We start from the raw sequence: 26,178 nt of genomic DNA on the forward strand, positions 1-26,178 counted from the left end.
TCAGACTCAGGATCCCTCATTGTCTAAGCAGCTAATGAATCAGACCTGGACTGCCTCTCCTAACCAAGATCAATAAGTTATTGAACAATTCCTCACTAGCTGTCAGCTGCCTCTATTAGGTAGCTGTGATCACACACCCTCCCCTGGAACCAACACTTCAATAAGGACACCAAGAACAGGAGGAGGCCTTTCAGCCCATCGAGTCGGCTCCATCATTTGACAGGATCATGCCCAATCGGACCACCCTCAGCTCAACTTTCCTGCCTTTCTCCCCTCAATTCCCTATCCTGATTAAAAATCCATCTCGGCCTTGAACCTTCTCAACGACCCAGCCTCGACGGCCCTCTGAGGCAAAGAATTCCACGGATTCACTTCCCTCGGAGAGAAGGGAATATCTCCATCTTCCCTGGGTCACCCCCTCATTCGGAGATGAAGTCCCTCTGGGTCCCAGACACTCCCACCAGGGGGGAAACAACCCCCTCCATACCTACCCTGTCCACTTCTTGAAGGGTCTTGTATGTTTCAATAAGGTTGCCTCCCGTCCTTCAGAACTCCAAGTCCAACCCACTCAAACCCTCCTCATCCACGGTCCCACCATAGCCAGGATCAGCCTCTACCTGACTGTAACCATAACCTGAACACTAAACCCAACCATGACTCGAAGACTCACCCGAGCCCTGACACTAACTTTCACACTAACCTGAACTTTAACCCTAATCCTAACCATTACTTTTACCCTAGCCCTGACACTACCTTTCACCTCAACCTGAACCTTAACCTAACCCTAACACTTTCACCCTAACCTGAACCTTAACCCTCACCCTAGTTCTGACATTAACTTTCACACCTAACCTGAACCTTAACCCTAAACCTTACACTACCCTTTACCTTAAACCTAACACTAAATTCATCCTTAACCCTAACGCTTACGCGCACCCCAATCCTTACCCAAACCCAAATCATCACCTGAACCGTTACCTTACCCTAACCCTAATCATAAAACTAATCCTAGTGCATGCACCCCTCCGTATCCATGTAACCTCCTCCGGCCCCTACACCCCCTCCCTATTTCTGCAACCTCCTCCAGCCCCTACACTGCTCCCTATCTCTGTCACCCCCTCCAGCCCCTACTCCCCCTCCCTATTTCTGTCACTCCTTTCAGCCCCAACACTCCCTCCCTATCTCTGTAACCCCCCTCCAGTCCCTACACCTCCTCCCTATCTCTGTAACCCTCTCCAGCCCCTACACCACCTCCATAATTTTGTACTGTAATAAGACCATAAGTAGTAAGAACAGGGTGAGGCCATTCAGCCCCTTGAGCCTGCTCAGCCATTCACAATTTCCTGTCCAATCTCTGTCTCCCGTTGATTGCCCGAATGATCAAGAATCTCTCTGTCTCAGCCTTAAATATACACAGGAACTCTGCACCTCCCTCCCCCTACTCCACAAGGCAAGGAGGTCCAAAGACCCCAACCCTCCTAGAGCAGAAATTCCTCCTCATCTCAGTCTTAAATTGACGTCCCTTTATCCTGAGACTGTGCCCTCTGTTCCCAGACTCTTACCTTGAGGGGGAAACACCCTCTGGGTCTTTATTCAGAGAGTGCACCCACTGGTGGTTGGGCAGGCGATGGCTTGGTGGTATTATCTTGCAGCTATTAATTCAGAGACTCAGCTAACATCTTTGGGGACAGGTGTTCGAATCCCACTACAGCCGATGGTGGAATTTGAGTGCTGTTAATTTTTTTTTAAAAGTCTGGAATTGCGAGTTTACTGATGACCACGAATCAGTCAGCGGGGAGAAACCCATCTGGCTCCCTCGTATCCCTTTAGGGACGGAAACTGACATCCTTACCTGGTCTGGGCTGACATGTGACTTCTGAGCCACACAGCGATGGGGTTGACTCTTGGCTGCCCCTTCTGGGCGATTAGGAATGGAGCAGTAAATGCTGGCCCTCATCCTCTGAATAAATGGAAAAATACCTCTCCTGAGGAGGCAATTTCCTCTCAATGTTTACCCCAACAAGCCCCGTCATTCACCCGCTATGTAAATAGCTTCAGATTTCAAGGAAGGATTGACTGAACAGTTCTGAAGATGTTTGCTTTGCTTCTTTCTGCACAGATGCTGTGTAACTCCAGTGTTTGGTCAGTTTCCCTCCCTCAGATCATGAGACCGCGCTCCAGGACTGCAAACTGACTGGTGACATGGCTCAGTAGGTTAGCACTGCTGCCTCACAGCGCCAGGGACCAGCGTTCGGTCCCACCCTCAGGCTGTGTGGAGTTTGCACATTCTCCCCGTGTCTGTGTGGGATTTCCTCCGGGTGCTCCGGTTTACTCCCACAGTCCAAAGGTGTGCAGGTTAGGGTGGATTGGTCATGCTAAATTGTCCCATGTGCCCAGGGATGTGTAGGTTAGGGTGGATTGGCCGTGCTAAATTGTCCCATAGTGCCCAGGGATGTGCAGGTTAGGGTGGATTGGCCGTGCTAAATTGTCCCATGTGTCCAATGATGTGCAGGTTAGGGTGGATTGGCTGTGCTAAATTGTCCCATAGTGCCCAGGGATGTGCAGGTTAGGGTGGATTAGCCGTGCTAAATTGTCCCATAGTGTCCAGGGATGTGCAGGTTAGGGTGGATTGGCCGTGCTAAATTGTCCCATAGTGCCCAGGGATGTGCAGGTTAGGGTGGATTGGCCGTGCTAAATTGTTGCTGAAAAATGTGTTGCTGGAAAAGCGCAGCAGGTCAGGCAGCATCAAAGGAGCAGGAGAATCGACGTTTCAGCATGCCTGAAACGTCGATTCTCCTGCTCCTTTGATGCTGCCTGACCTGCTGCGCTTTTCCAGCAACACATTTTTCAGCTCTGATCTCCAGCATCTGTAATCCCCACTTTCTCCGTGCTAAATTGTCCCATAGTGCCCAGGGATGTGCAGGTTAGGGTGGATTGGCCGTGCTAAATTGTCCCATAATGTAAGGTGCATTAGTCAGGGGCAATCATGGGTCTGGGTGGGTTACTCTTCGTAGGGTCAGTGTGGACTTGTTGGGCCGAAGGGCCTGTTTCCACACTGTGGAGATTCTAATTTAATCTACTCCAGCAGCTTCTCCACCACCTGCTTACCTTCAGTAAGGGTGTCTGCTCAGTTGAAAGAAGTCACTGCGTTTGGAAGAGGATTGTGCTGTTGAGTGTCTCTGTGAGACACTCTGAGTTAACTTTAGCAGAGTACTATCTCTCACACATGGATTATTGTGCATTGCTCATTTATGTGAAAGTTATGTTCCTGTGGCTGCTGGTTGTAAACCTCACAGAGAAACAGCGACTGGTGGGGGCTTTTTCAATGTGTTATCCTTATTAAAAACATATCAGCTTTAAAGGTCAAAGAATAATCAATTAGTCCCGCTGCCATCCAGTTACTTTCCAGGGTCAAAACAGGTGCTACTGTGGCCAGGTTTGTGTATATACACTCATGTTCACACACATACACACATACTCTCTCTCACACACACACACGTACACATTGTCATATTCTCACACAGATGCATACTCTCTCGCACACAAACACACGCGTGCTTAGACACACACACATTCAGATACACACATTCAAATACACACACACACGCACTCATGTACACTGAGATGGACGGACAGACACACACACACACACTTAAATACATGCACATTCAGATAAACGCACACACTTACACACCCACATTATCACATGCACACACTTACACCCACACTAACACATACTCAGAAATGCACTCTCACAAATACTCACTTACACTGACATACCCACAGACACACACACACAAACTCACAGACGCATGGACACGCACACACTCACTCACTGACAGATATACAAATGTACACACATACAGTCAAACACAAATATTCAAATATGTAAACTGACACACGCGCATTCACACACACACGTATTCATTAACACACATATACACAGTCTCACACACGCTCACATACACTCTCTCACAGACACATACACAGTATACTTGCACACACACACTCTCACACAGTGATACACTCATACACATTCACACACACATTCTCACACAGTGACACACACTCATAGACACTCTCATACATACTCACACATACTCTCTCACAGTCACACATGCACTCATACTCACATTCACATACACCCATACACACTCACACACACACTCTCTCTCACAGACACACACATACGCTCGCTCACAGACACATACAGTTATCATCACGTACTTACACACACACACACACTCTCTCACACACAGTGACACACACACACACAAACACAAGGTGAACAGCAATCTGTCAGCACACTGACCCTGACACATACCACTGGCCAGGCTGTCACCAATGTACAGTTCCTCCCTTCACAGGCAGAGCGGGCTACCTTCCACAATCCCCACCGTACTGCTGACTTCAGGACAGGCTCACATGTGTATGTGGAGAGATAAGGGAGCAGGCGACGCAAATTAAAAATCCCCTCTTCCTGCCAGCAACTGATGAGCTTTGCATTTTTTTGAAAAGAAATATTTGGCAAGCTGTACTGTGGTGGTCACAGCTGTCACAGACCCATTGAACCGGGATTGACAAGACGTCGCACACCAAGTATAGGAGAACACGCAAATCCATATCATCTCCGAACAGCCGACTCTCTTTCAGCTAAAACCCAAAGAACTACCATACCGTGAGAAGAAAACCACAAGTTGCTGGAAAAGCTCAGCAGTTCTGGAGGCATTCCTGGAGAGAAATCAGAGTTAATGCTCTGAGGGAGGGTCACCAGACCCGCAGCATCAACTCTGACGTCTCTCCATGGATGCTGCCAGACCTGCTGAGCTTTTCCAGCAATTTGTGGCTCTGTTCCCGTCCCCATCTAGCCTTGCAATTGTAGTCTAAAGTAAACACACTGGAACTGAAACAACGCAGGACTCTGTCTGGGTGCCAAATCTTGTTAATTGAGCAACAAGAGACACTGAGGTGGTTCCCGATGAACCCGGTGGCTCCCGATGAACCCGGGGAGTCCATAACCGGGGGGGGGGGGGGGGGGGGTTACAGTCTAAGAATTACGGAGAGTGGGGGCTGTTTTGGACTGAGATGGGGAGAAATGTCCTCCCCCAGAGTGTGGTGGGGGGAGGGCCTGTGGGATTCTCTGTCACAGACAGGGGTTGGGGCTGAAACGTTGAGTGCTTTCAGGAAGAAGTTGCATCTCGTTCTTGGGGCTAAAGGGAGAAAATGGGGAATAGAGGGACTGAGTTGGATGGTCAACCATGATCTTAATGACTGGAAGTGGTGGATTGTGGGTACAGTTACAATATTTAAAAGACATTTGGATAAGGACATGAATAGGAAAGGGTTTGGAGGGACATGGGCCAGGAGCAGGCAGCGGGGACTAGTTTAGTTTGGGATTACAGGGTCAGCACAGACTGGGTGTGACTCTGGGCTGGGGTGATTCTGTGATTTAGCCCCTCTGCGGTCGAGAATTCCTCAGATTCCCTCCCTCGGAGGGAGGAGAAAATCCTCCTCATCTCTGCCTTCAGTGGGCGACTCGTAATTCCAAGATGATGGGATGCAGTCAAGTGCACTCAGGATAAATTGCACGGAATGAACAATTGTGAGGCATTACCTCTGTGTGACTGATCTCAGGTTAATCAAGGAAGGTTCCGGCTGTATGCCTGAGAGAGACGGACACAGAGGGAGAGAGAGAGAGATGGAGAGAGAGAGAGAGAGATAGGGGGGAGAGAGACAGACAGCAAGAGAGAGACAGAGAGAGAGATGGGGGGGCAGCACGGAGAGAGATATAGAGAGACAGAGAGCGAGAGAGACAGAGAGGTAGAGGGAGGGAGGGAAGAGATAGAGAGAGACGAGAGATAGAGAGTGAGATAGAGAGAAAAGTGTGGGACAGAGAGAGGGAGACAGAGGGTGGGGGGGGGGAGAGAGAGAGAGAGACAAAGACAGAGAGTAAGAGATAGTGAGAGTAATAGAGAGACAGATCCTGGGACAGAGAGAGAGAGATTGGGGGGGGGGGCGGAGGTGGCGGGGGGAAGGGGGACAGAGAGAGAGACATAGAGAGAGATAGAGAGAGGGAGAGAGATAGAGAAGCAGAGACAGAGACAGAGCATGAGAGATAGACTAATAGAGAGACAGAGTGCAGGACAGAGAGAGAGATTGAGGGAGGGAGAGAGAGAATGATAGAGGGTCAGAGCGCGGGGCAGAGAGAGAGTGAGAGAGAGAGAGATACCGATAGACAGACAGAAAAAGAGAGGCAGGGAGAGGCAGGGTCCAATTATTATTCCCTTTTTGCCCTACACAAAAAAGCTCCAGCCCCTCAGCTCCCGTCAGCGTGAATGCTGGCCTATAAACTGGGACCAACCCTCCCAACCCTGTCAATACTCAGGCGAGAGGACGAGAGGAGGCTGTTCAGCTCATCTCTGACAAGACAGCCCTATTCATTCTGCGGTTATGTTCTGTGGACGATGGCCAAATGCTCTTGTCGTTGAAGGTACCAAGTGTCGGGTATTGATTAGTTAATCACAGCGAGCTGTACAAGAGCGTTTCAATGAGAACTGGCAATGGAATGAAATTCACATCAATTCACGTGAAGAGACCTTGGAGGGCTCCTGTGGCGCACATGGTAGTGACCTTGCTTCTCAGATAGGAGGCCGGGGTTCAAGTGCAGGCTTCAGTTGCAGAATCCATGAACAAGGTCAATCGGAAAATATCCGCGGGGCTGTCCTGTCACAGACGGTAGTGTCCATCCCTCTGAGACAGGTGGCCAGAATTTCAAGGACTCCCCTTTCCTCGCCAGAGGTATGTTGCGACATGTTCAATAGACTCGAGGCTGAGGTAGATTTTTTAATCAGGGAGGGGAATCAACAGGAGAAAGGTGGGAAAGTGGAGTTGAAGGATTATCACATTGAATGGGGAAGCAGATTTGATGGGCTGAATGGTCGACATCGGCACCTGTCCCTTATGGTGTTATTACTATACTTTTGAATTAATCTATTCTTCTATAATTGTGCAGGCAAGTGGGACTCGTTTAGTTTGGGATTTTGTCCAAGTTTACTTCACTGGAGTGCAGGAAGTTGAGAGGTGACTGATAGAAGTCTATAAAATAATGAGGGGTACGGACAGAGTTAAGGGAAATTGTCTTTTTGCTCAGACGAGGGATTTCAAGACCAGGTGGGCACATTTTTAAGGAGAGAGATTTAAAATGGACAGGAGGGGCAAATGTTTTACCCAGAGGGTGGTTCGCATGTGGAATGAACTTCCAGAGGAAGTGGTGGATACAGTTACAATTTTTAAAAGACATTTGGATAAGGACATGAATAGGAAAGGGTTTGGAGGGATATGGGCCAGGAGCAGGCAGGTGGGGCTAGTTTAGTTTGGGGATTATGGTCGGCGTGGACTGGTTGAGCCGAAGGGTCTGTTTCCATGTTGTATGACTCTGCAACTCCAGAGGTGAGTAATTCTAACTTCCTCTTTCTTTAGTTGTATGTTTAAGTAATTAAAAAAAAAATTATTCACTTATGGGATGTGGACATCGCTGGCTGAGCCCAGCATTTATTGCCCCATCCCTAATTGCTCCCCCTTGAGAAGGTGGGGGTGAGTCCGTGTGCTGTGGGTTAGACCCACAATGCCCTGGGGGAGGGAGTTCCAGGATTCTGACCCAGAGACACTGAAAGAACAATTTTGCTTCGCATCGAGAAGTTTTTTTCCAGCTGCAGTGCAATTGGAACACAGCATTTTACACTTGCCTTTAAATATAAGAAATGTTAGGGTCCAAGCTACTTACTTCAAAGATTTTGAGGGGATCTGGTCTGGTCCATAACACTGCACTATCCCCAAAACCTCTCAAGATCGTTGGTGTCGCATAATCTGATTTGAAAGCGCTCGGAGGTGAACCTCTGATGCCTCCGAAGCAGAGAAATCCACAGATTCGCCGCCCCCTTCTGAGGTAAGAAGTGTCTCTTAGCCTCAATTCAAAATGGCCAACTCTGTAACCAGCAATTGTAGGCCCTGCTGAGGGAAGTATCTTCGAAAACCATCAGAGACTACAAATGTTTTGTTTCTTTTGGCTTGAAACACAACAGATTGATGCGCCACTTTATTAAATATCGCAATTATTGATCCATGCCGGAAATGAAAAGTGTAAGAGTTTTGTGTCAGAGTCAACTTGGCACGTTCTACCATGTGTCATAAAATCCTCAATTCTGGGAAAATAAAGCCTCCCTTCATCAAAAAAAAAATCAATAGGAACAGAAATCTGGTTCGCAACGTGACATTGCAGCCATGGGAGGCCATTCAGTCCATTGGGTTCACTCCGCCATTCAATAAGATTGCCTTCTTTTCCAAAGGACTCAACATGTGGGCGGAGCGCCCCCACCTGGCAGCTCAATGAAAGCCGCTTCTCAGCCTCACTCTCAGGTGGGTAGGGGGGAAGAGTAGAGGGAGATGTGAAGTGGTCGTTTGGTGCCCCGAAGCCATGCTGCGCAGCTCCAAGCACCAAACCCAGACCCCGCATATCCACCGGGATCTTTGGCCAACCCAAGTCCAGTGACTTCAGCCCGAAAATGAGTGGACGTGAATTGGGCAGATGGCACAAAGGGAAGTCCCGAAGGAAATCGAATTCCTCCTCGATCTACGCAGAGTGCTTCTTTGAAAGTTAGACAACCCCTCGCTGGAATTGGAAGGCGGCCGAGGTCTGTTGCTTGACCGCATTTTTAGAAGCCCCTGCAGGAATCACAGCTCAAGCTGACCGGAAAGGGCTGGACATGAGCCCTCTGCTTCTTGCCAGCTCTAGGCAGTGGGAACCATTAAAACCTGTTATGCCAAAGAGGGAGCTAATGGTGTTAGTCATCTCTTCACCTTACAATGGGAACTCTGCGGGGGTCGTATGAAGCTGCAAAGTTATCTTCATGACCATCAAATAAGCTTTGAGAGATGTCTCCAACACTCAACACTTGAATGGCTAATCAAGGTCACATGTCTTCTGACAGCTGAATACTGCGATTCTAAGTCAGCTGCTTTTTGACCTCCAGAGGGTGGAGGATTCCAGACTGCGTCGGCAGACTTTCGGTCTCTGTTACTGACCAGACAGACTTTACTGGCGAGGAGGAGACTGGCTGGAATGAAACAGCCGATGCCGGAAACCTGAAACAGGAACTGAAACTGCGGGAGAAACTCAGCAGGTCTGCAGAGGGAGAGAAAGCAGGAGCCCAGGGAGCCTCCTTCAGAGTCCCAGGCTCACTGGACGGGAAGCATGAACTCTGCTTTCTCTCCACAGCTGTTGAGTTTCTCCGGTGATGTGTTTTTATCCGACGATAGTTACTGGACTCAGCTTAGTAAGGAAACTAATATCGTACATTGGCTTCCCTTCTAATCTGATTGCTTTTCTAACCTCAGGGGTGACACAACTCTCACAGTTTTATACAATTCTATCAGGTCACCCCTCAGCCTCCAACACTCTCGCAAAAACCATCCAAGTTTGTCCAACCTCTCCCTTTAACTCGACCCTCTAAATTAACCCATAATACCCAGGGATGTGCAGATCCCTGGACACTATGGGACAATTTAGCACGGCCGATCCACCCTAACCTGTACATCCCTGGACACTATGGGACAATTTAGCACGGCCGATCCACCCTAACCTGCACATCCCTGGGCACTATGGGACAATTTAGCACAGCCAATCCACCCTAACCTGCACATCCCTGGGCACTATGGGACAATTTAGCACAGCCAATACACCCTAACCTGCACATCCCTGGGCACTATGGGACAATTTAGCACGGCCAATCCACCCTAACCTGCACATCCCTGGGCACTATGGGACAATTTAGCACCGCCAATCCACCCTAACCTGCACATCCCTGGGCACTATGGGACAATTTAGCACGGCCAATCCCACCCTAACCTGCACATCCCTGGGCACTATGGGACAATTCAGCACGGCCAATCCACCCTAACTTGCACATCCCGGGGCACTATGGGACAATTTAGCATGGCCAATCCACCCTAACCTGCACATCCCTGGGCACTATGGGACAATTTAGCACGGCCAATCCCACCCTAACCTGCACATCCCTGGGCACTATGGGACAATTCAGCACGGCCAATCCACCCTAACTTGCACATCCCGGGGCACTATGGGACAATTTAGCATGGCCAATCCACCCTAACCTGCACATCCCTGGGCACTATGGGACAATTTAGCACGGCCAATCCACCCTAACCTACACATCCCTGGACACTATGGGACAATTTAGCACGGCCAATCCACCCTAACCTGCACATCCCTGGGCACTATGGGACAATTTAGCATGGCCAATCCACCCTAACCTGCACATCCCGGGGCACTATGGGACAATTTAGCATGGCCAATCCACCCTAACCTGCACATCCCTGGGCACTATGGGACAATTTAGCACGGCCAATCCACCCTAACCTGCACATCCCTGGGCACTATGGGACAACTTAGCACGGCCAGTCCAACCTGACCTGTACATCCCTGGTAGGCACACACAGAGAGCCCTACACTGGGCAGGCAGCGGTTAGGTTCATGCCCCGGGTCATGCACCACTCCTGATGAAGGGCTTTCACCCGAAACGTTGATTCTCCTGCTCCTCGGATGCTACCTGACCTGCTGTGCTTTTCCAGCACCACTCTAATCTTGACTCATGTCCCGTGAGAGCCAATCACCTCCAAACCAGCCTTGGCACCGGACGCACGATTTCAACCAATCAGAAACCGACACAGCCAGCACACTGTTTGACACTACTGTGTTTCGAATCTAGCATTTAAAAAACATTGGACGGTTTGGAAGTCTACCCTTGAGATGTGGTTCTCAGATGGAGAGATCTGTTCCATCCTGTTATACAGATGTATCGTCTGAAAAACTCATTTAGATAAACATTAGTTGGATATGTGTCAGCATTTTACCACCATGGGCTTTACAAAGTGAAAGAAAAATGTTATGCTTGTGAAGGACATAAGCTTGACTGTAGAGTCCCTGAGTCCACAATACGTTTGGAGAAAGGTCTCATAACATAATGAAACTACTAGATTTGAACGTTTGACACTCAAACCACCTCCATGTCTCCTCAGGAGCAACAGACTTTACCCTCTCTTCTCTTTCCCTGAAACTATTCTCGCTAAAGTTGACAGATCGAGGATCCCACAGGAAGACCTTATCACCGCAAGTGAAGGGGTTCCTCGAGGGGAATTCAAGATCAGCCTCCCGAAAAGGGATTTGGCCAGCCTTAATCGATCAGTGGAGACTCCCCCAGTCCCAACAGCACGAGTCCAAAGTGAATTTGGGGGCAGATCAACAATTGGCAAATAGTTTTCTCTCCCAGATATAACTGCCACTTAGCCAAATCTCTTTGAGACCAGACTCTGAAGTCTGTTCATGCTTTTCCCAGACGTGTGTATTATTTATCGAGGTGGGTGATCGCATACTTTTGCATGGTTTGTGCCACTTTCTTGATTATTTGCAATAAACCACATTTTGCTGAAATGTTTCGCCGTTTACACATCGGGACATTTACAGTAAGCGCCAACATAAAATAAAAAAGGTGAGATCGATACTGTGAAACAGGCAAGTACTGTTTTGTCAGTGTGCTGATTAGTAGAGTCATTGCCGTGGAGACTGCACCAGTTAATGATTAGATTAGATTACTTACAGTGTGGAAACAGGCCCTTCGGCCCAACAAGTCCACACCGACCCGCCGAAGCGCAACCCACCCATACCCCAACGTCTACCCCTTACCTACACTATGGACAATTTAGGATGGCCAATTCTCCTGACCTGCACATTTTTGGACTGTGGAAGGAAACCGGAGCACCCGGAGGAAACCCACGCAGACACGGGGAGAATGTGCAAACTCCACACAGTCAGTCGCCTGAGGCGGGAATTGAACCCGGGTCTCTGGCACTGTGAGGCAGCAGTGCTAACCACTGTGCCACCGTGCCGCCCACGGAGGGGGAATGATGACTGACAGTCAACTGACAAGCACTGTTTACATTTTGCACCGGGCGGGACTGAACCACAGAATGGACTGTCACCTCTTTGTCCCGTTCAGAAAGCGAACACGTTGCTGTCTTTGTGAGAAGAACAGGGTCCAGAAGCTTAACGTAAACCACTATGTGGCTCCCAGCTCATGACCTGCAATGCTAAATCGTATAACGGGCCCGGATTATTCAGCAAGTGCTGTCCGACTGGGGAGTCGTGTCTTGTGTTGCCGGGTCATGCAAGTCCGGACACAGTCAGCGCCTTGGGAAAAGGCCAAGGAGAACTGATGTTGGATACGACCCACACCCCAGCCCTGAACCCCTGAGGCATTTGCGTAATAACGCATGATCCTGGACCATCCCTTCATCCGTCACTCGGAGGGACCGGGCCTGTTTCTGACAGATCCACCCAACCTATCCTCGAATGCTTCAGACCCATCACCGCGGGAGTCCGTCACAATCCCCACATGCACAGGCAGCTAGGTGCAGAGAGGGGGCGACCTCGGGCGATTGGGAGGATCGCGGGTTGAGGTGTGTGTGTGCATGCATGTATGTGCGTGCAGGAGGGGGAAACCCCTCCCAGCCCTTGCATCAGCCTCCCTCCCCTCACCTCCCCCACCCCCCCGCGCTCCCTTGACGTCTGCGATTCCCCGATGCGCCAATCGACTGGAAAGGGGGGTCAAGTCACCTCCTGTGCCCACGTCGCAAGTGCCCCGTAGCTCACCCCCACCACCGCCCCGGTTGGTGCGGGGGGAGATCGGGTCAGTGCCACTCCGCCAATCCCAAAGGAATGTCTACTGGACGAGGGCGGGAGGGGCTGGGGCAGCTGACCGTTCGATAGTTAATGACCTCGGGACGGTCCGATGGCTTCCAAGATCATGCGGCGATGGGAGAGGTGCCAATGACCAGCCATCGGGGATTTGTAATCCGCTCAATTAGGGCACTGGGCTCCTGTTCTGGTTCATCTCCCCCTCACACAGACGACAGGAGGATTCAGGTACACTCGATTAATCCAACAGATATTCAGAAAGCCTTGGCCTGTCAGATTTCCATCTTTAACTCTGTCCAACATCTCTGCCCGATCTGTGCAGGAAATAATTCACCTCTGACCGCACCCACATACGGTAGGCACCCTTCCCTCTTGTAAAATTTACCGTCCCACCTCCTTCTCCAACTCGACCTAAAGCCATCTGTTTACAGCCTCTGTTCTGCTCTTGAGAGGCTGATGCAAGGTTGTTACTCTGGCATTTCTGCTGCTGTGGCTCTTTCGGTTGTACCTGATGAAGTGTACCTTCACTTGCCAGCTTTGCAAGGTGCCATTTTAAACCCCCCATCGTCACCCTTTGATATTCGATCTGACTGGTTCCTGCAATGTTACCGATTACTCTGGATGCTTTACTGCAGGAGCCTTCAGGCGTTTTCAGAATGTACTCCAATGGGGTTGTGCTGCTGTCTGGGCCACATCTCCCATCGGACTCCCCTCCCCATCTCCCTCTGCCCCCAGAGTGTGCAGGTCTGTGAGTGTGTATGAGAAAGAGAGAGAGAGTGTGTGTGTGTGTGTGTGTGTTTATGTGAGAAAGTGTGTGTGTCTATGTGAGTGTGTGTGCATATGTGTGAGAGTGTGTGTGTATGTATGTGTGAGACAGTATGTATGTGTATGTATGTGTGAGTGTGTGTGTCTGTGTGAGTATGTGTCTGTGTGTGTGTCTGTGTATGTGTATGTGTGAGAGAGAGTGTGTGAGTGAGAGAAAATTTGTGCGTGTGTGTGAGAGAGTGTGTGTGTGTGTGTGTATGGATGTGTGAGAGTGTGTCTGTGAGCGAGAGAAAACGTATGTGTGTGTGAGAGAGAGAGTGTGTGTGTGTGTGTGTGTGTCTGTGTGTGCGAATGTGAGTGTACATGAATGTGTGGGTATGTCTGTGTGAGTGAGTGTGTGTGTGTGTCTGTGTGTGAGTGTAAGAGTGTGTGGTGTGTTTGTGTGTGTGTGTAATTATAATAAGAACCACTTGCCCTGATTGCTTTGCAGTGCTGGCCACTGTATGCCAATATGGTGAGCGCACGTGGAGTCCATTTCCCATCACTGAGCCTGTGGTGGAGCAGCCAGTGCTCAGACTGACTTGCTCCTACACTTTGTCAAAGAAGCCATTGATTTGAATGGAGTAGTGGTGGGAAGGTGTGTGGATAACTGCGTACGGCATGACAGGGTTGGGCACTGAGGTGGGTTCGATCTGGGACGATCATCCAGGCTTCTGCCTGGAATCCAGCCGCGCAAGTTAGAAAGGGAAGGGAGGTGTGGGAGAGGGGGAACCATTTTGATTTCGGAAGCCATTATCCCTAGCTAAGAGGGGACCTACCCATAATACCAGTGATGACTCAAGCTATACACAGGAACTGACTGTGAACAAGCCATCGGTGGGAACACGTTAATGAAACGTCCTGCTGATGGGATTCTCTCACTGACAATGATATGTCACCTCTACACCCATTGGCAGGAAACCTGAGGGCTTTCCCTCTCTATGAGGAACACGAACTAAAACAACACCCCGCAGACAAGATGTCACCAAACTACTTAATATTGATGACCACAGACCATGAGCCACTATGCACAGGACGCGACTGATTACTCGACTAATCGGTACTTTCAGACCAGTAGCATCATTAGCTCTTTTCAATATTATTAAACTATCTACCGTAGTTTGACCTCTTGTCATCAGCGTATATATTGATGCTTATAAACCCTTTATGAACCGCATATGTCTGTCACTGAGTGAAGAGGTTAGCACTCAGTGCAGCGTGGCCACTCTAGACCTGGGTGGGTATTCACCCCCTTCCCACGATATCGTGAACTAAACAATTTCACAAGGAGCTTTATTTGAAAGTGGACAATTCTCCGACAGGAAGGGGGTAGGTTGTGGTGCTGGGCAGTGGGATTGGACTGGAGAAGGGCTTTGGAGAAAGCAGGGTTAATCCTTTCTCCCACCACCCTTCCCTTGACAGCTGCTCCCACTGTCTGTGCTCATGTCTTGCGTATCATCCCATTCACATCCAGTGTGCTGACAATTTTTATCAGCCTAGCGATCAGACCAGAGGCGAGACATGTGTGCCTGTGACTAGATGGAGAGGAAGATCCAGGATGGTAGACTTCTCCTCATCTTGCAAGATTCTGTGCTGCCACACCACCACAGAGTGAGGCGTGAAAGTCAATTATTCACCGGCTAATTCGCAAGTCAAATTAAAACACCAGATCGAGGACAGTGAGAACCAGAGAAACTGTGCATCCTAACCCAACTTCGCAAACGCTGCACAATGCCCGGGTGTCTATCGCGTCAAAGTGCACCATACGTTCACAAACAGCAAATCCACGTCTACGAGCAAGGTTATGCCAAGTAACAAAGTGAGAACATCCACCATCACGACAATCTCCGGAGTCAAACATGACAACACCCAATGTCAGAGAGAGAGGGAGAGCTCCAATAACCGTAACGGACTTCCTCCAAGCAACACTGACCATCCAAAACAAACACAATCTCTTCCCCGTATCGCTCTCTCTCTCTTTCCAGCAACCTTGCCATTTCGACCCTGCCCAACCCGGCAGAGATGGGATGGATCTCTCCCTCCCACAGTTACCCAGAGCAACAGGAGGGGAGTGAGAGGAAACAGGCACCATCTCCCGATGGCCAGGGTCTGCTTCAGAGGAAGGGTGCAGGTCCGTACACACGCATGCACGCCACGCGGGGTGAATGGGATGCTCTGTACTCACGGTAGTTACAGATACTGCCCCCGAACGAGGTCATGGTGCAGTCGCACGTGTAGCCGTCCCACTGTTGGATGCAGGTGCCCTGGTTGGCACAGGAATCCTCCTGGCACGTGGTGCTGGGACCTGCAGGAGGGTAATCACACACACTCACACTCACAATAACTCACTCTTACAGTCCGGGCGGTGTCCCTGTACCCTCCGACACACACCCCCTATCTCTGTAAGCCCTCCAGCACCTACACCCCTCCCTATCTCTGTAACCCTCTCCAGCCCCTACAGCCCCTCCCTATCTGTTAACCCCCTCCCTATCTCTGTAACCCCCTCCAGCCCCTACACCCCCTCCCTATCTCTGTAACGCCCTCCAGCACCTACACCCCCTCCCTAGCTCTGTAACGCCCTCCAGCACCTACACCCCCTCCCTAGCTCTGTAACCCCCTCCAGCCCCTTCAGCCCCTCCCTATCTCTGTAACCCCCTCCAGCACCTACATCCACTCCCTATCTCTGTAACCTCCTCTAATCCCTACACCCCCTCCCTATCTCTGTAACTCCCTCCAGCCCCTACCCCTCTCCCTATCTCTGTAACCTCTTCATTCCCTACACCCTCTCCCTATCTCTGTAACCTCCTTCAACACCTACACCCCCTCCCTATCTCTGTAACCCCCTCCAGCCCCTACACCCCCTCCTTATCTCTGTAACCCCCTCCATCCCCTATACGCCTTCCCTATCTCTGTACGCTCCTCCAGCCCCTACACCCCCTCCCTATCTCTGTAACCCCCTCCAGCCCCTACACCCCCTCCCTATCTCTGTACGCTCCTCCAGCTCCTACACCCCCTCCCTATCTCTGTAACCCCCTCCAGCCCTTACACCCCCTCCCTATCTCTGTAACCCCCTCCAGCCCCTACACTCCCACCCTATCTCTGTCACCCCATCTAGCCCCTCCACCTCCTCCCTATCTCTATAATGGTCTGCAGCCCCTTCACCGCTCCCTATCTCTGTAACCACCTCCAGCCCCTGCAACCCCCCATCTCTGTAACCCCCTCCAGCTCCTGCACCCACCCCCTACCTCTGTAACCCCCTGCAGCCCCTCCACCCCCTCCTTATCTCTGTCACACCATCTAGCCCCTCCACCCCTCCGTACCTCTGTCACCCCCTCCCGCCCCGACACCCCCTCCCTATCTCAGTCACCCACTCCAGCCCTCTCTATCTCTGTCACCCCCTCCAGCCCCTACACTCCCTCCCTATCTCTGTAACTCACTCCAGTCCCTAAACCCTTCTCTATCTCTGTCACCCCCTCCCTATCTCTGTAACCCCCTCCAACCCTCCCTATTGCTGATTCCAGTCTTTTGAGCACTGACCAATTCCCATGGTGGCACCGTTGGGTGCACCGATGTCAGATGCCCTGAGCACTTGAACAGAATGGCGCACTCCTGCCATTTCAGGAGTGGGCCGTCTCTCTGTGTGCCCCTAGACCCACAGCATTGTGGTTGCCCCTCAACTGCCCCCTGCCCCATTAGGGATTGGCATTAAACACTGAAACCCACATCCCATGGACAAGAGGACTCCACATATTAACTTGCCTAATTACAGATGCCTCATACTAACTAATTATGATTCCCTCCCTCTGACACCCAGATCCCTCTGCCTCCGAATCTCTCTCTCTCTATCTGTCTCCCACCATTTAGACTACATCCTGTTTACGTCCACACGGAATATTTCCCGTTTTCCGCCACTGTGCCCCTTTCTCCAGATCTTCGCCCGCTCTTTGATTAGATTAGATTAGAATCCCTACAGTGTGGAAACAGGCCCTTCGGCCCAACAAGTCCACATCGACCCTTCGAAGAGTAACCCACCCAGATCCATTCCTCCTATCTAATGCACCTAACACTACGGGCAATTTAGCATGGCCAATTCACCTGGCCTGCACATCTTTGGACTGTGGGAGGAAACCTGAGCACCCAGAGGAAACCTCATGCAGACACAGGGAGAACGTGTAAATCCACACAGACAGTCACCCGAGGCTGGAATCGAACCTGGGACCCTGGTGCTGTGAGGCATCAGTGCTAGCCGCTAAGCCACTATGCGTTATTCGCATCTCCTTTTTCCCTGCCCTGGGGACGCCCTGTTAATTTGCCCCTCACTCGCTGATCAAGCTTTTGCGGGTCTCGTCACGGTTTAATGCACCCCCTCACGACCCCCCCACAACCTGCCACAAAACTGCTCCAAGACTTCCTGCTCATGCTCTCTTGGCTAAAGGCAGGCAAGTTGTCAGGAGAGTGGTGTCCCAGGTAGACAAGACAGTGAAGAAGGCTTTTGGTACACTGGCCTTCATCAGTCAGGGCATTGAGTATCGAAGTTGGGAAGTTATTTGCAGTTGTACAGGATATTGGTGAGGCTGCACTTGGAATACAGTTCAGTTTTGGTCACCTTGCTATAGGAAGGATGTTATTAAACTGGAAAGAGTGTGGAAGAAATTTACAAGGATGTTGCCAGGACTAAAGGGTCTGAGTTACAGGGAGAGGTTGGACAAGCGAGGTCTGTTTTCTTTAGAGCATAGGAGATTGAGGGGGGAGCTTATAGAAGTGTGTAAGATCATGAGGGGCATGGACAGGGTGAATGAGAGGAAGTGGTGGAGGCTGGTACATGAAATCTTTCTCAGCTTAATAAAATCAGACTGAGTCATATTAAAACTCCAACTCTTAGTCTAACTTTGTCCTTTACAATGCTTATATTTGACTCAAATGTTTGGTCGCATGGTGGCTCAGTGGTTAGCACTGCTGGCTCACAGCGCCAAGGATCCAGGTTCGATCCCACCCTCGGGTGAGAGTCTGTCTGGAGTTTGCACATTCTCCCCGTGTCTGTGTGGGGTTTCCTCCGGGTGCTCCGGTTTCCTCCCACAGTCCAAAGATGTGCAGGTTAGGGTAGATTGGCCGTGTTAAATTGCCCCATAGTGCCCAGGGATGTGCAGGTTAGGGTGGATTGGCCGTGCTAAATTGTCCCATAGTGCCCAGGGATGTGCAGGTTAGGGTGGATTGGCTGTGCTAAATTGTCCCATAGTGCCCAGGGATGTGCAGGTTAGGGTGGATTGGCCGTGCTAAATTGTCCCATAGTGTCCAGGGATGTGCAGGTTAGGGTGGATTGGCCGTGCTAAATTGTCCCATAGTGTCCAGGGATGTGTAGGTTAGGGTGGATTGGCCATGCTAAATTGTCCCATAGTGCCCAGGGATGTGCAGGTTAGGGTGGATTGGCCGTGCTAAATTGTCCCATAGTGTCCAGGGATGTGCAGGTTAGAGTGGGTTGGCCGTGCTAAATTGTCCCATAGTGCCCAGGGATGTGCAGGTTAAGGTGGATTGGCCGTGCTAAATTGTCCCATAGTGCCCAGGGATGTGCAGGTTAGGGTGGATTGGCCGTGCTAAATTGTCCCATAGTGAACAGGGATGTGCAGGTTAGGGTGGACTGGCCGTGCTAAATTGTCCCATAGTGTCCAGGGATGTGCAGGTTAGGGTGGATTGGCCGTACTAAATTGTCCCCATAGTGTCCAGGGATGTGCAGGTTAGGGTGGATTGGCCGTGCTAAATTGTCCCATAGTGCCCAGGGATGTGCAGGTTACGGTGGATTGGCCGTACTAAATTGTCCCATAGTGCTCAGGGATGTGCAGGTTAGGGTGGGTTGGCCGTGCTAAATTGTCTCATAGTGCCCAGGGATGTGCAGGTTAGGGTGGATTGGCCGTGCTAAATTGTCCCATAGTGCCCAGGGATGTGCAGGTTAGGGTGGATTGGCCGTACTAAATTGTCCCATAGTGCCCAGGGATGTGCAGGTTAGGGTGGATTGGCCGTACTAAATTGTCCCATAGTGAACAGGCATGTGCAGGTTACGGTGGATTGGCCGTACTAAATTGTCCCATAGTGAACAGGGATGTGCAGGTTACGGTGGATTGGCCATGCTAAATTGTCCCATAGTCAAGGGTAAAGTTGGGGAATGGGTTGCTCTCCAGAGGGTCAGTGTGGAACTGTTGGGCCAAAGGGCTTGTTACCATACTGTAGGGAATCTAATCAAATGAATTTAAAAGGCATCTGGATGGGTTTATGAATAGGAAGGGTTTGGAGGGATATGGGCCGGGTGCTGACAGGTGGGACTCGACTGAGTTGGGATATCTGGTCGGCATGGACGAATTCGGCCGAAGGGTCTGTTTCCGTGCTGTACAGCTCTATGAATGCACACAGTCTTTTCCCCAGGGTCAGGGAATCGAGGACTAGAGGGCATCAGTTTAAGGTGAGAGGGAAAAGAATAAAAGGGAACCTGAGGGGAAACTTTTTTACCCAGAGGGTGGTACACTGATGGAATGAGCTGCCAGTGGAAGTGATTGAGGCGGGTACATTAACAACATTTAAAAGGCATTGGGACAAATACAGGGACACAATCCTTTGTCCCAAATCCTGACAAGCTCAGAAATCTGAAGTGTATTCATGGAGTTTTTTCCTGCCTGCGCAATTTGTTTGGCGTGCGAGCAGGTGACCCGACTCCACACCCACTCAACCTGCGTCACTCAGACGTGGCGTGGCCAAGCGCTGGACGGTGTCAATTGTCTCTCTGTGCTGGCGCAATTTACACGTGGGTCCGCCGATCGGTAAGAGTATGCTTCATATCACCGGGGAAAACGCCACTGATTCCGCAACCCAGAAAATTCTGAGGAACGACCTGTCTTTGGGCGAAGGATTGTGGACCTTGCATGTGGACAGAAAAGGGTTAGGAGGAGGTGTGCCAAGGCCTGGGAAGCAGGGTTTGGCGTGAATCTGGATGGCGTGAGGTGAATTCAGGCCAAAGGGCCTATCCCGGCGCCGCAGGGCTCCGTGGGAGGTGAGACTGCGATGGCGCGAGGGAAGCCACGTCCTACCTCCACATCCTCGTTCGATCAGCCCGACGCGATGGAGAGCATCCGCCATCAGATCTGGCAGTCGTCCGTTCAGGTCGATGGACGCCAGGCACCCCTGGAAGCCCTCGCGGGACGCCACCAGTTTGGGGAGGTTGTTGAACATGCCCACGCTGAGACCCCCGACGTACAGCTCACCTGGAGAGGAACGGAAAGCAGGTTAGAGCACCGGTGCAGACCACCGAGACGCTCAGAGAGAATCCCAGCCGGCAACGGTAATGGGCGAGAGGTTAGGACGTGCTCGGTGGCGTATGACAGATCTCCACTGTGTCACTCACTGCTCTGTCACAACTTGGCCAGTGTTGCCGAGGGGAGCAGTGGGGCAGGCAACAATTCTTTATATCATCAGGTGTGCGTGCCGCCAACCGATGCAGGAGCGGGTTTGCCCGCAGTGAGCTCCTGTCAAACTACGTGCCAGCTTTTCAGCGGGAAGGATGGGGAAAAATTCCTCAGGAGATGGTCTGCTCGCAAACGGGGCAGCTGTTCCCTCAGAACTGACCCTCCAACAGTGCTGCACTCCCTCAGTACTGACCCACCGACAGTGCTGCACTCCCTTAGTACTGACACTCCGACAGTGCGGCGCTCCCTCAGTACTGACCCTCTGACAATGCAGCACTCCCTCAGTACTGACCCTCCGACAGTGCGGCACTCCCTCAGTACTGACCCTCCGACAGTGCGGCACCCCCCCTCCTCGTATGATATTGCTAACATCAGCCTCCTTTGTGCTGAAGTTTGTCAATAGAATTCAGAAACCAATTTCTGATTGATTCACAAGAGAGAGAGAGGGAGAGAGAGAGAGAGAGGGAGACAGACAGAACAAGAAAGGATAAAGAATGAGATGAAAAGGGAGAGAGGGGTTGAGAATGTGAAAGAAAGAGAGACGGAGATAAAGAAAGACGTTGAGAGAAAGTGAGGGGGAATAGAGATCGAGAGTAAAAAGTAGAGAGGAAGAGAAAGTGTGAAAAACAGAAAAAGATAGAGAACTAGACAGAGGAGGACATGAAGAGAAAGAGAGAGGGAGATGGAGAGGGAGAGAAAAAGAGATCGTAAGGGAAGGAAAGAGAGAAGGAGAAAGAGAAAAGGAAAGAGAAAGAGAGAGACAAAGAGAGAAGACAGATAGGAGAGTGAAGGCGGCGTTTGGTATGCTTTCCTTTATTGGTCAGAGTATTGAGTACAGGAGTTGGGAGTTCATGTTGCAGCTGTAGAGCACATTGGTTCGGCAACCTTTGGAATATTGTGTGCAATTCTGGTATCCTTCCTATCAGAAAGATGTTGTGAAACTTGAAACGATTCAAAAAAGACTTACAAGGATGTTGCCAGGGTTGGAGGATTTGAGCTACAGGGAGAGGCTGAACAGGCTGGGGCTGTTTTCCCTGGAGCGTCGGAGGCTGAAGGGTGACCTTATAGAGGTTTACAAAATCATGAGGGGCATGGATAGGGTAAATAGGCAAAGTCTTTTCCCTGGGGTTGGGGAGTCCAGAACTAAAGGGCATAGGTTTAGGGTGAGAGGGGAAAGATATAAAAGAGACCTAGAGGGCAACGTTTTCACACAGAGGGTGGTACGTGTATGGAATGAGCTGCCAGAGGAAGTGGTGGAGGCTGGTACAATGACAACATTTAAAAGGCATCTCGATGGGGATATGAATAGGAAGGGTTTGGAGGGATATGGGCGGGTGATGGCAGGTGGGACTAGATTAATATAGGATATCTGGTTGGCATAGACTGGTTGGACTGAAGGGTCTGTTTCTGTGCTGTACATCTCTATGACTTTATGACTCTATGATAGAGAAAGGGAGAGACTGACAAAGGAAAAGAGAATGAGATAGGTAAAAAGAGAGGGAGGGGAGAGAGAAAAAGAGAGAGAGAGAGAAAGGGAGAGAGAGAGAGAGAGAAGACAAAGAAAGAGAGAGACTGACAAAGGAAAAGTGAATGAGATATCTATCAAGAGAGGGAGGGGAGAGAGAAAAAGAGAGAGAGAGAGAGACCTTCCAGTGGATAAGCTGCCACTTGATCTCAGCGCAGAGCAGGCATGCGTCTTCAGAATTCAGGCTCTGATATCCGAGAGACCTGTTTGTTACTCAGCGAATGTACACCCTTCAGGATGACCACATCGACACAGATGAGAAACACTAGGTAGACAATCTACGTTTGCACAGTCTGAAACAATCTACAATCTCGCCAGTCCCCCCACAGTCACCCTCAATGACTCTCGGAGTGGGGGATGGGGGATGGGGGGATGGGGGATGGGGGCAGGTGGTGTCTGGGTTCCCTTGCAAAGGTTTCCAATTTACATGGCTGTTCTATTCCCATTTCCCCTCACCGTCGATCCACCTCTGTGTGCTCTTCGCCGCCTGACGATCACCGAGATTTGGGCAGTGCCAGTGACCAGGTGGAAGTGAGCAGGGTATCCTGCACCAATTCACAGCCTTGATACGTCAGTGTGCTCGTAATATGAGAAGAGTTGTCACCTCATGTTCTGAGTCTGGGGGCCTCACTCTGGTCAGTGTGCGTTTGAAGACTGAGAGACAACACATGTTTGCTAATAACTCAAGAGTTAGGGGATATTGGACATAGTGAAGCCACTGGAATATTAAATTACAGCAAGATGTTGATAGATTAATTGAATGGGTGAGACAGATTAATTGAATGAGTGAAATTGTAATGGATTTCAATGGGGACAAGATTTGGATTGGAAATTGAAAAGTACTCCAGTCAAAGAGGTGTACAGCATGGAAACAGACCCTTCAGCCCAATCCATCCATGATATCCTAAATCAACCTAGTCCCATCTGCCAGCACTTGGCCCATATCCCTTTAAACCCTTCCTATTCATATACCCATCCTATTCATAAATGTTGTCATCGTACCAGCCTCCACCACTTCCTCTTGTTCCACACATTCTGCGTGAAAAAGTTGCCCTTTTGGTTCCTTTCAAATGTTTCCTCTCTCACCCTAAACCTATGCCCTCTCGTTCTGGACTGCCCCACCTCAGAGAAAAGACCTTGTTATTCACCCTATCCATGGGCCCTTATGATTGTATAAGCCTCTATAAGGTAGGCCCTCAGCCTCCAACGCTCCAATGAAAACACCCACAGCCTATTTGACCTCTTTGTAATTGGGGAAAAGCAGCAGGGATCAATTGGGACTCTTGAGGGTGGGTTTCCATACAATCAGATCTTTATCACATTCTGAAGATTGTAGAGATTAACGAGGAAGGCTACTGGAAGGTTGGCCTCCATATCGAAGGTGGAAGGCAGGTTTGAGAAACACAAAGCCCCGAGGTAGACTGCATGAGTGATTGGGTTGTAGGTGACACACATCAATAAAGAGATACCAGGCTTTGGAGGGAGTGGACTGAGATTCCCCAGAACAATACTGGCACCGTAAAGGTTAAACTATGAAGGAGTGGAAAATCAAATCTCTCACAAACTTGATTGAGTTTTTTAAAAAAAGTAACAAAGAAGATCAATGAAGGCAGAGCAGTGGATGTGATCTATATGGACTTCAGTAAGGCGTTCGACAAGGTTCCTGGTTAACGCGGTTAGATCTCATGGAATACAGGGAGAACTAGCCACTTGGATACAGAACTGGCTCAAAGGTAGAAGACAGAGGGTGGTAGTGGAGGGTTGATTTTCAGACTGGAGGCCTGTGACCAGTGGAGTGCCACAAGGATCAGTGCTGGGTCCACTGCATTTTACCATTTATATAAATAATTTGGATGTGAGCATCAGAGGTATAGTTAATAAGTTTGCAGATGACACCAAAATTGGAGGTGTAGTGGACAGCGAAGAAGGTTACCTCAAAGTACAACGGGATCTTGATCAGACGGGCCAATGGGCTGAGAAATGGTCGATGGAGTTTAATTTAGATTAATGTGAGGTGCTGCATTTTGGAAAAGCAAATCAGGTCAGGACTTATACACTTCATGGTAAGGTGCTGGGGAGTGTTGCTGAACAAAGAGACCTTGGAGTGCAGGTTCATAGCTACTTCAAAGTGGAGTCGCTGGTAGATAGGATAGTGAAGAAGGTATTTGGTATGCTTTCCTTTATTGGTCAGAGTATTGAGTACAGGAGTTGGGAGGCCATGTTGTGGCTGTACAGGACATTAGTTAAGCCATTGTTGGAATTTTGCATGCAATTCTAGTCTCCTGCCTATCAGAAGGATGTAGTGAAACTTGAAAGGGTTCAGAAAAGACTTACAAGGATGTTGCCAGGGTTGGAGGATTTGAGCTATAGGGAGAAGCTGAACAGGCTGGGGCTATTTTCCCTGGAGCATCAGAGGCTGAGGGGTGACCTTATAGAGGTTTACAAAATCATGAGGGGCATGGATAGGATAAATAAACAAGGTATTTTCCCTGGGGTGGGGGAGTCCAGAACTAGAGGGCATAGGTTGAGGGTGAGGGGGAAAGATATAAAAAGGACATAAGGGATAACTTTCACACAGAAGGTGGAACGTGTATGGAATGAGCTGCCAGAGGAAGTGGTGGAGGCTGGTACAATTGTAACATTTAAAAGGCATTTGGATGGGGACATGAATAGGAAGGGTTTGGAGGGATATGGGCTGGGTGCTGGCAGGCAGGACTAGATTGGGTTGGGATATTTGGTCGGCATGGACGAGTTGGGCCAAAGGGTCTGTTTCTGCGCTGTACATCTCTATGACTCGATGAGTGATCCCACCAACTAAGGTTGTGTTCCCGGTAGTCAGTTAAGGGGTGTATTGATCAATGTTTTCATGGTACTGAGGATGGAGCAGATGGAGGAAAGGAGGAAGTCTTGGATGAGGGGGCAGAGACCATAATTTACAGCCAGTTGAATGGCCTCAGAGGGGCTGAATGTCCATCCCGTTTCTTCCTTCTTTTAGGGGCTGTGGGTGTCACAGTGAATGCCAGCAGGTGTTGTCCATCCCTAATTGCCCCTTGAATGGAGTTGGTGATATTCAGTCCTTCAAGCCTGCTCCACCATTCAATAAGATCATGGTGATTGTCTGACTCAATCCCCTGTTCCCACTTTCTCTCTTTGAACCCCCTGAACCCCAGGAATTAGATCCAACTCCTTCCTGAAAACATTCGATGTTTCGGTCCCAACCACTTCCTGTGACAGAGAATCCCACAGACCCCCAACCAACCAATCTCTGGGTGAAGGTATTTCTCCCCATCTCAGTCTGAAACGGCCCCACCCCGTAATCCTCAGACTGTGAACCAGCACCCCCCACTTCCTGCCCCGGTTCTGGGCTCCCCGGGTCATCAGGAACATCCTTGACCCTGTCTGGTCCTGTTGGAATTTTGTAAGTTTCTTTGAGATCCCCTTCTTCATTCTTTTAAATTCCAGTCAAAACTGATTCAGTTTCTCTTCATACGTCAGTCCTGCCTTTAAAGAAATGATAGTTGTCATGGTCACCATCTCAAAGGTTAGCTTTCAATTCCAGATTTATTCATTGAATTTAAATGATGCGCTGGTGGGATTTGGAACTATGTCACACAATGAAAAAATCCCTACCG

General features: G+C 50.0%; 1 protein-coding gene across 7 annotated transcripts in view; it reads right to left on the reverse strand.

Annotated features, from left to right (window-relative positions):
• Window positions 1–26,178, reverse strand: part of LOC140457032 (neurexin-2-like) — a 1,330,437-nt gene that overhangs the window by 924,091 nt on the left and 380,168 nt on the right. For all 7 annotated transcript variants that reach the window (XM_072550954.1, XM_072550952.1, XM_072550953.1 and 4 more), the window contains 2 exons: window positions 20,647–20,820; window positions 15,759–15,878 (listed from right to left, as the gene is read on the reverse strand). In XM_072550954.1, coding sequence (XP_072407055.1) covers window positions 15,759–15,878; window positions 20,647–20,820 — 294 coding nt within the window. The remainder of the gene's footprint in view (window positions 1–15,758; window positions 15,879–20,646; window positions 20,821–26,178) is intronic.

This window comes from Chiloscyllium punctatum, chromosome 31 (assembly GCF_047496795.1).
Source record: "Chiloscyllium punctatum isolate Juve2018m chromosome 31, sChiPun1.3, whole genome shotgun sequence".
In the NCBI taxonomy this organism is placed as follows: Eukaryota; Metazoa; Chordata; class Chondrichthyes; order Orectolobiformes; family Hemiscylliidae; genus Chiloscyllium; species Chiloscyllium punctatum.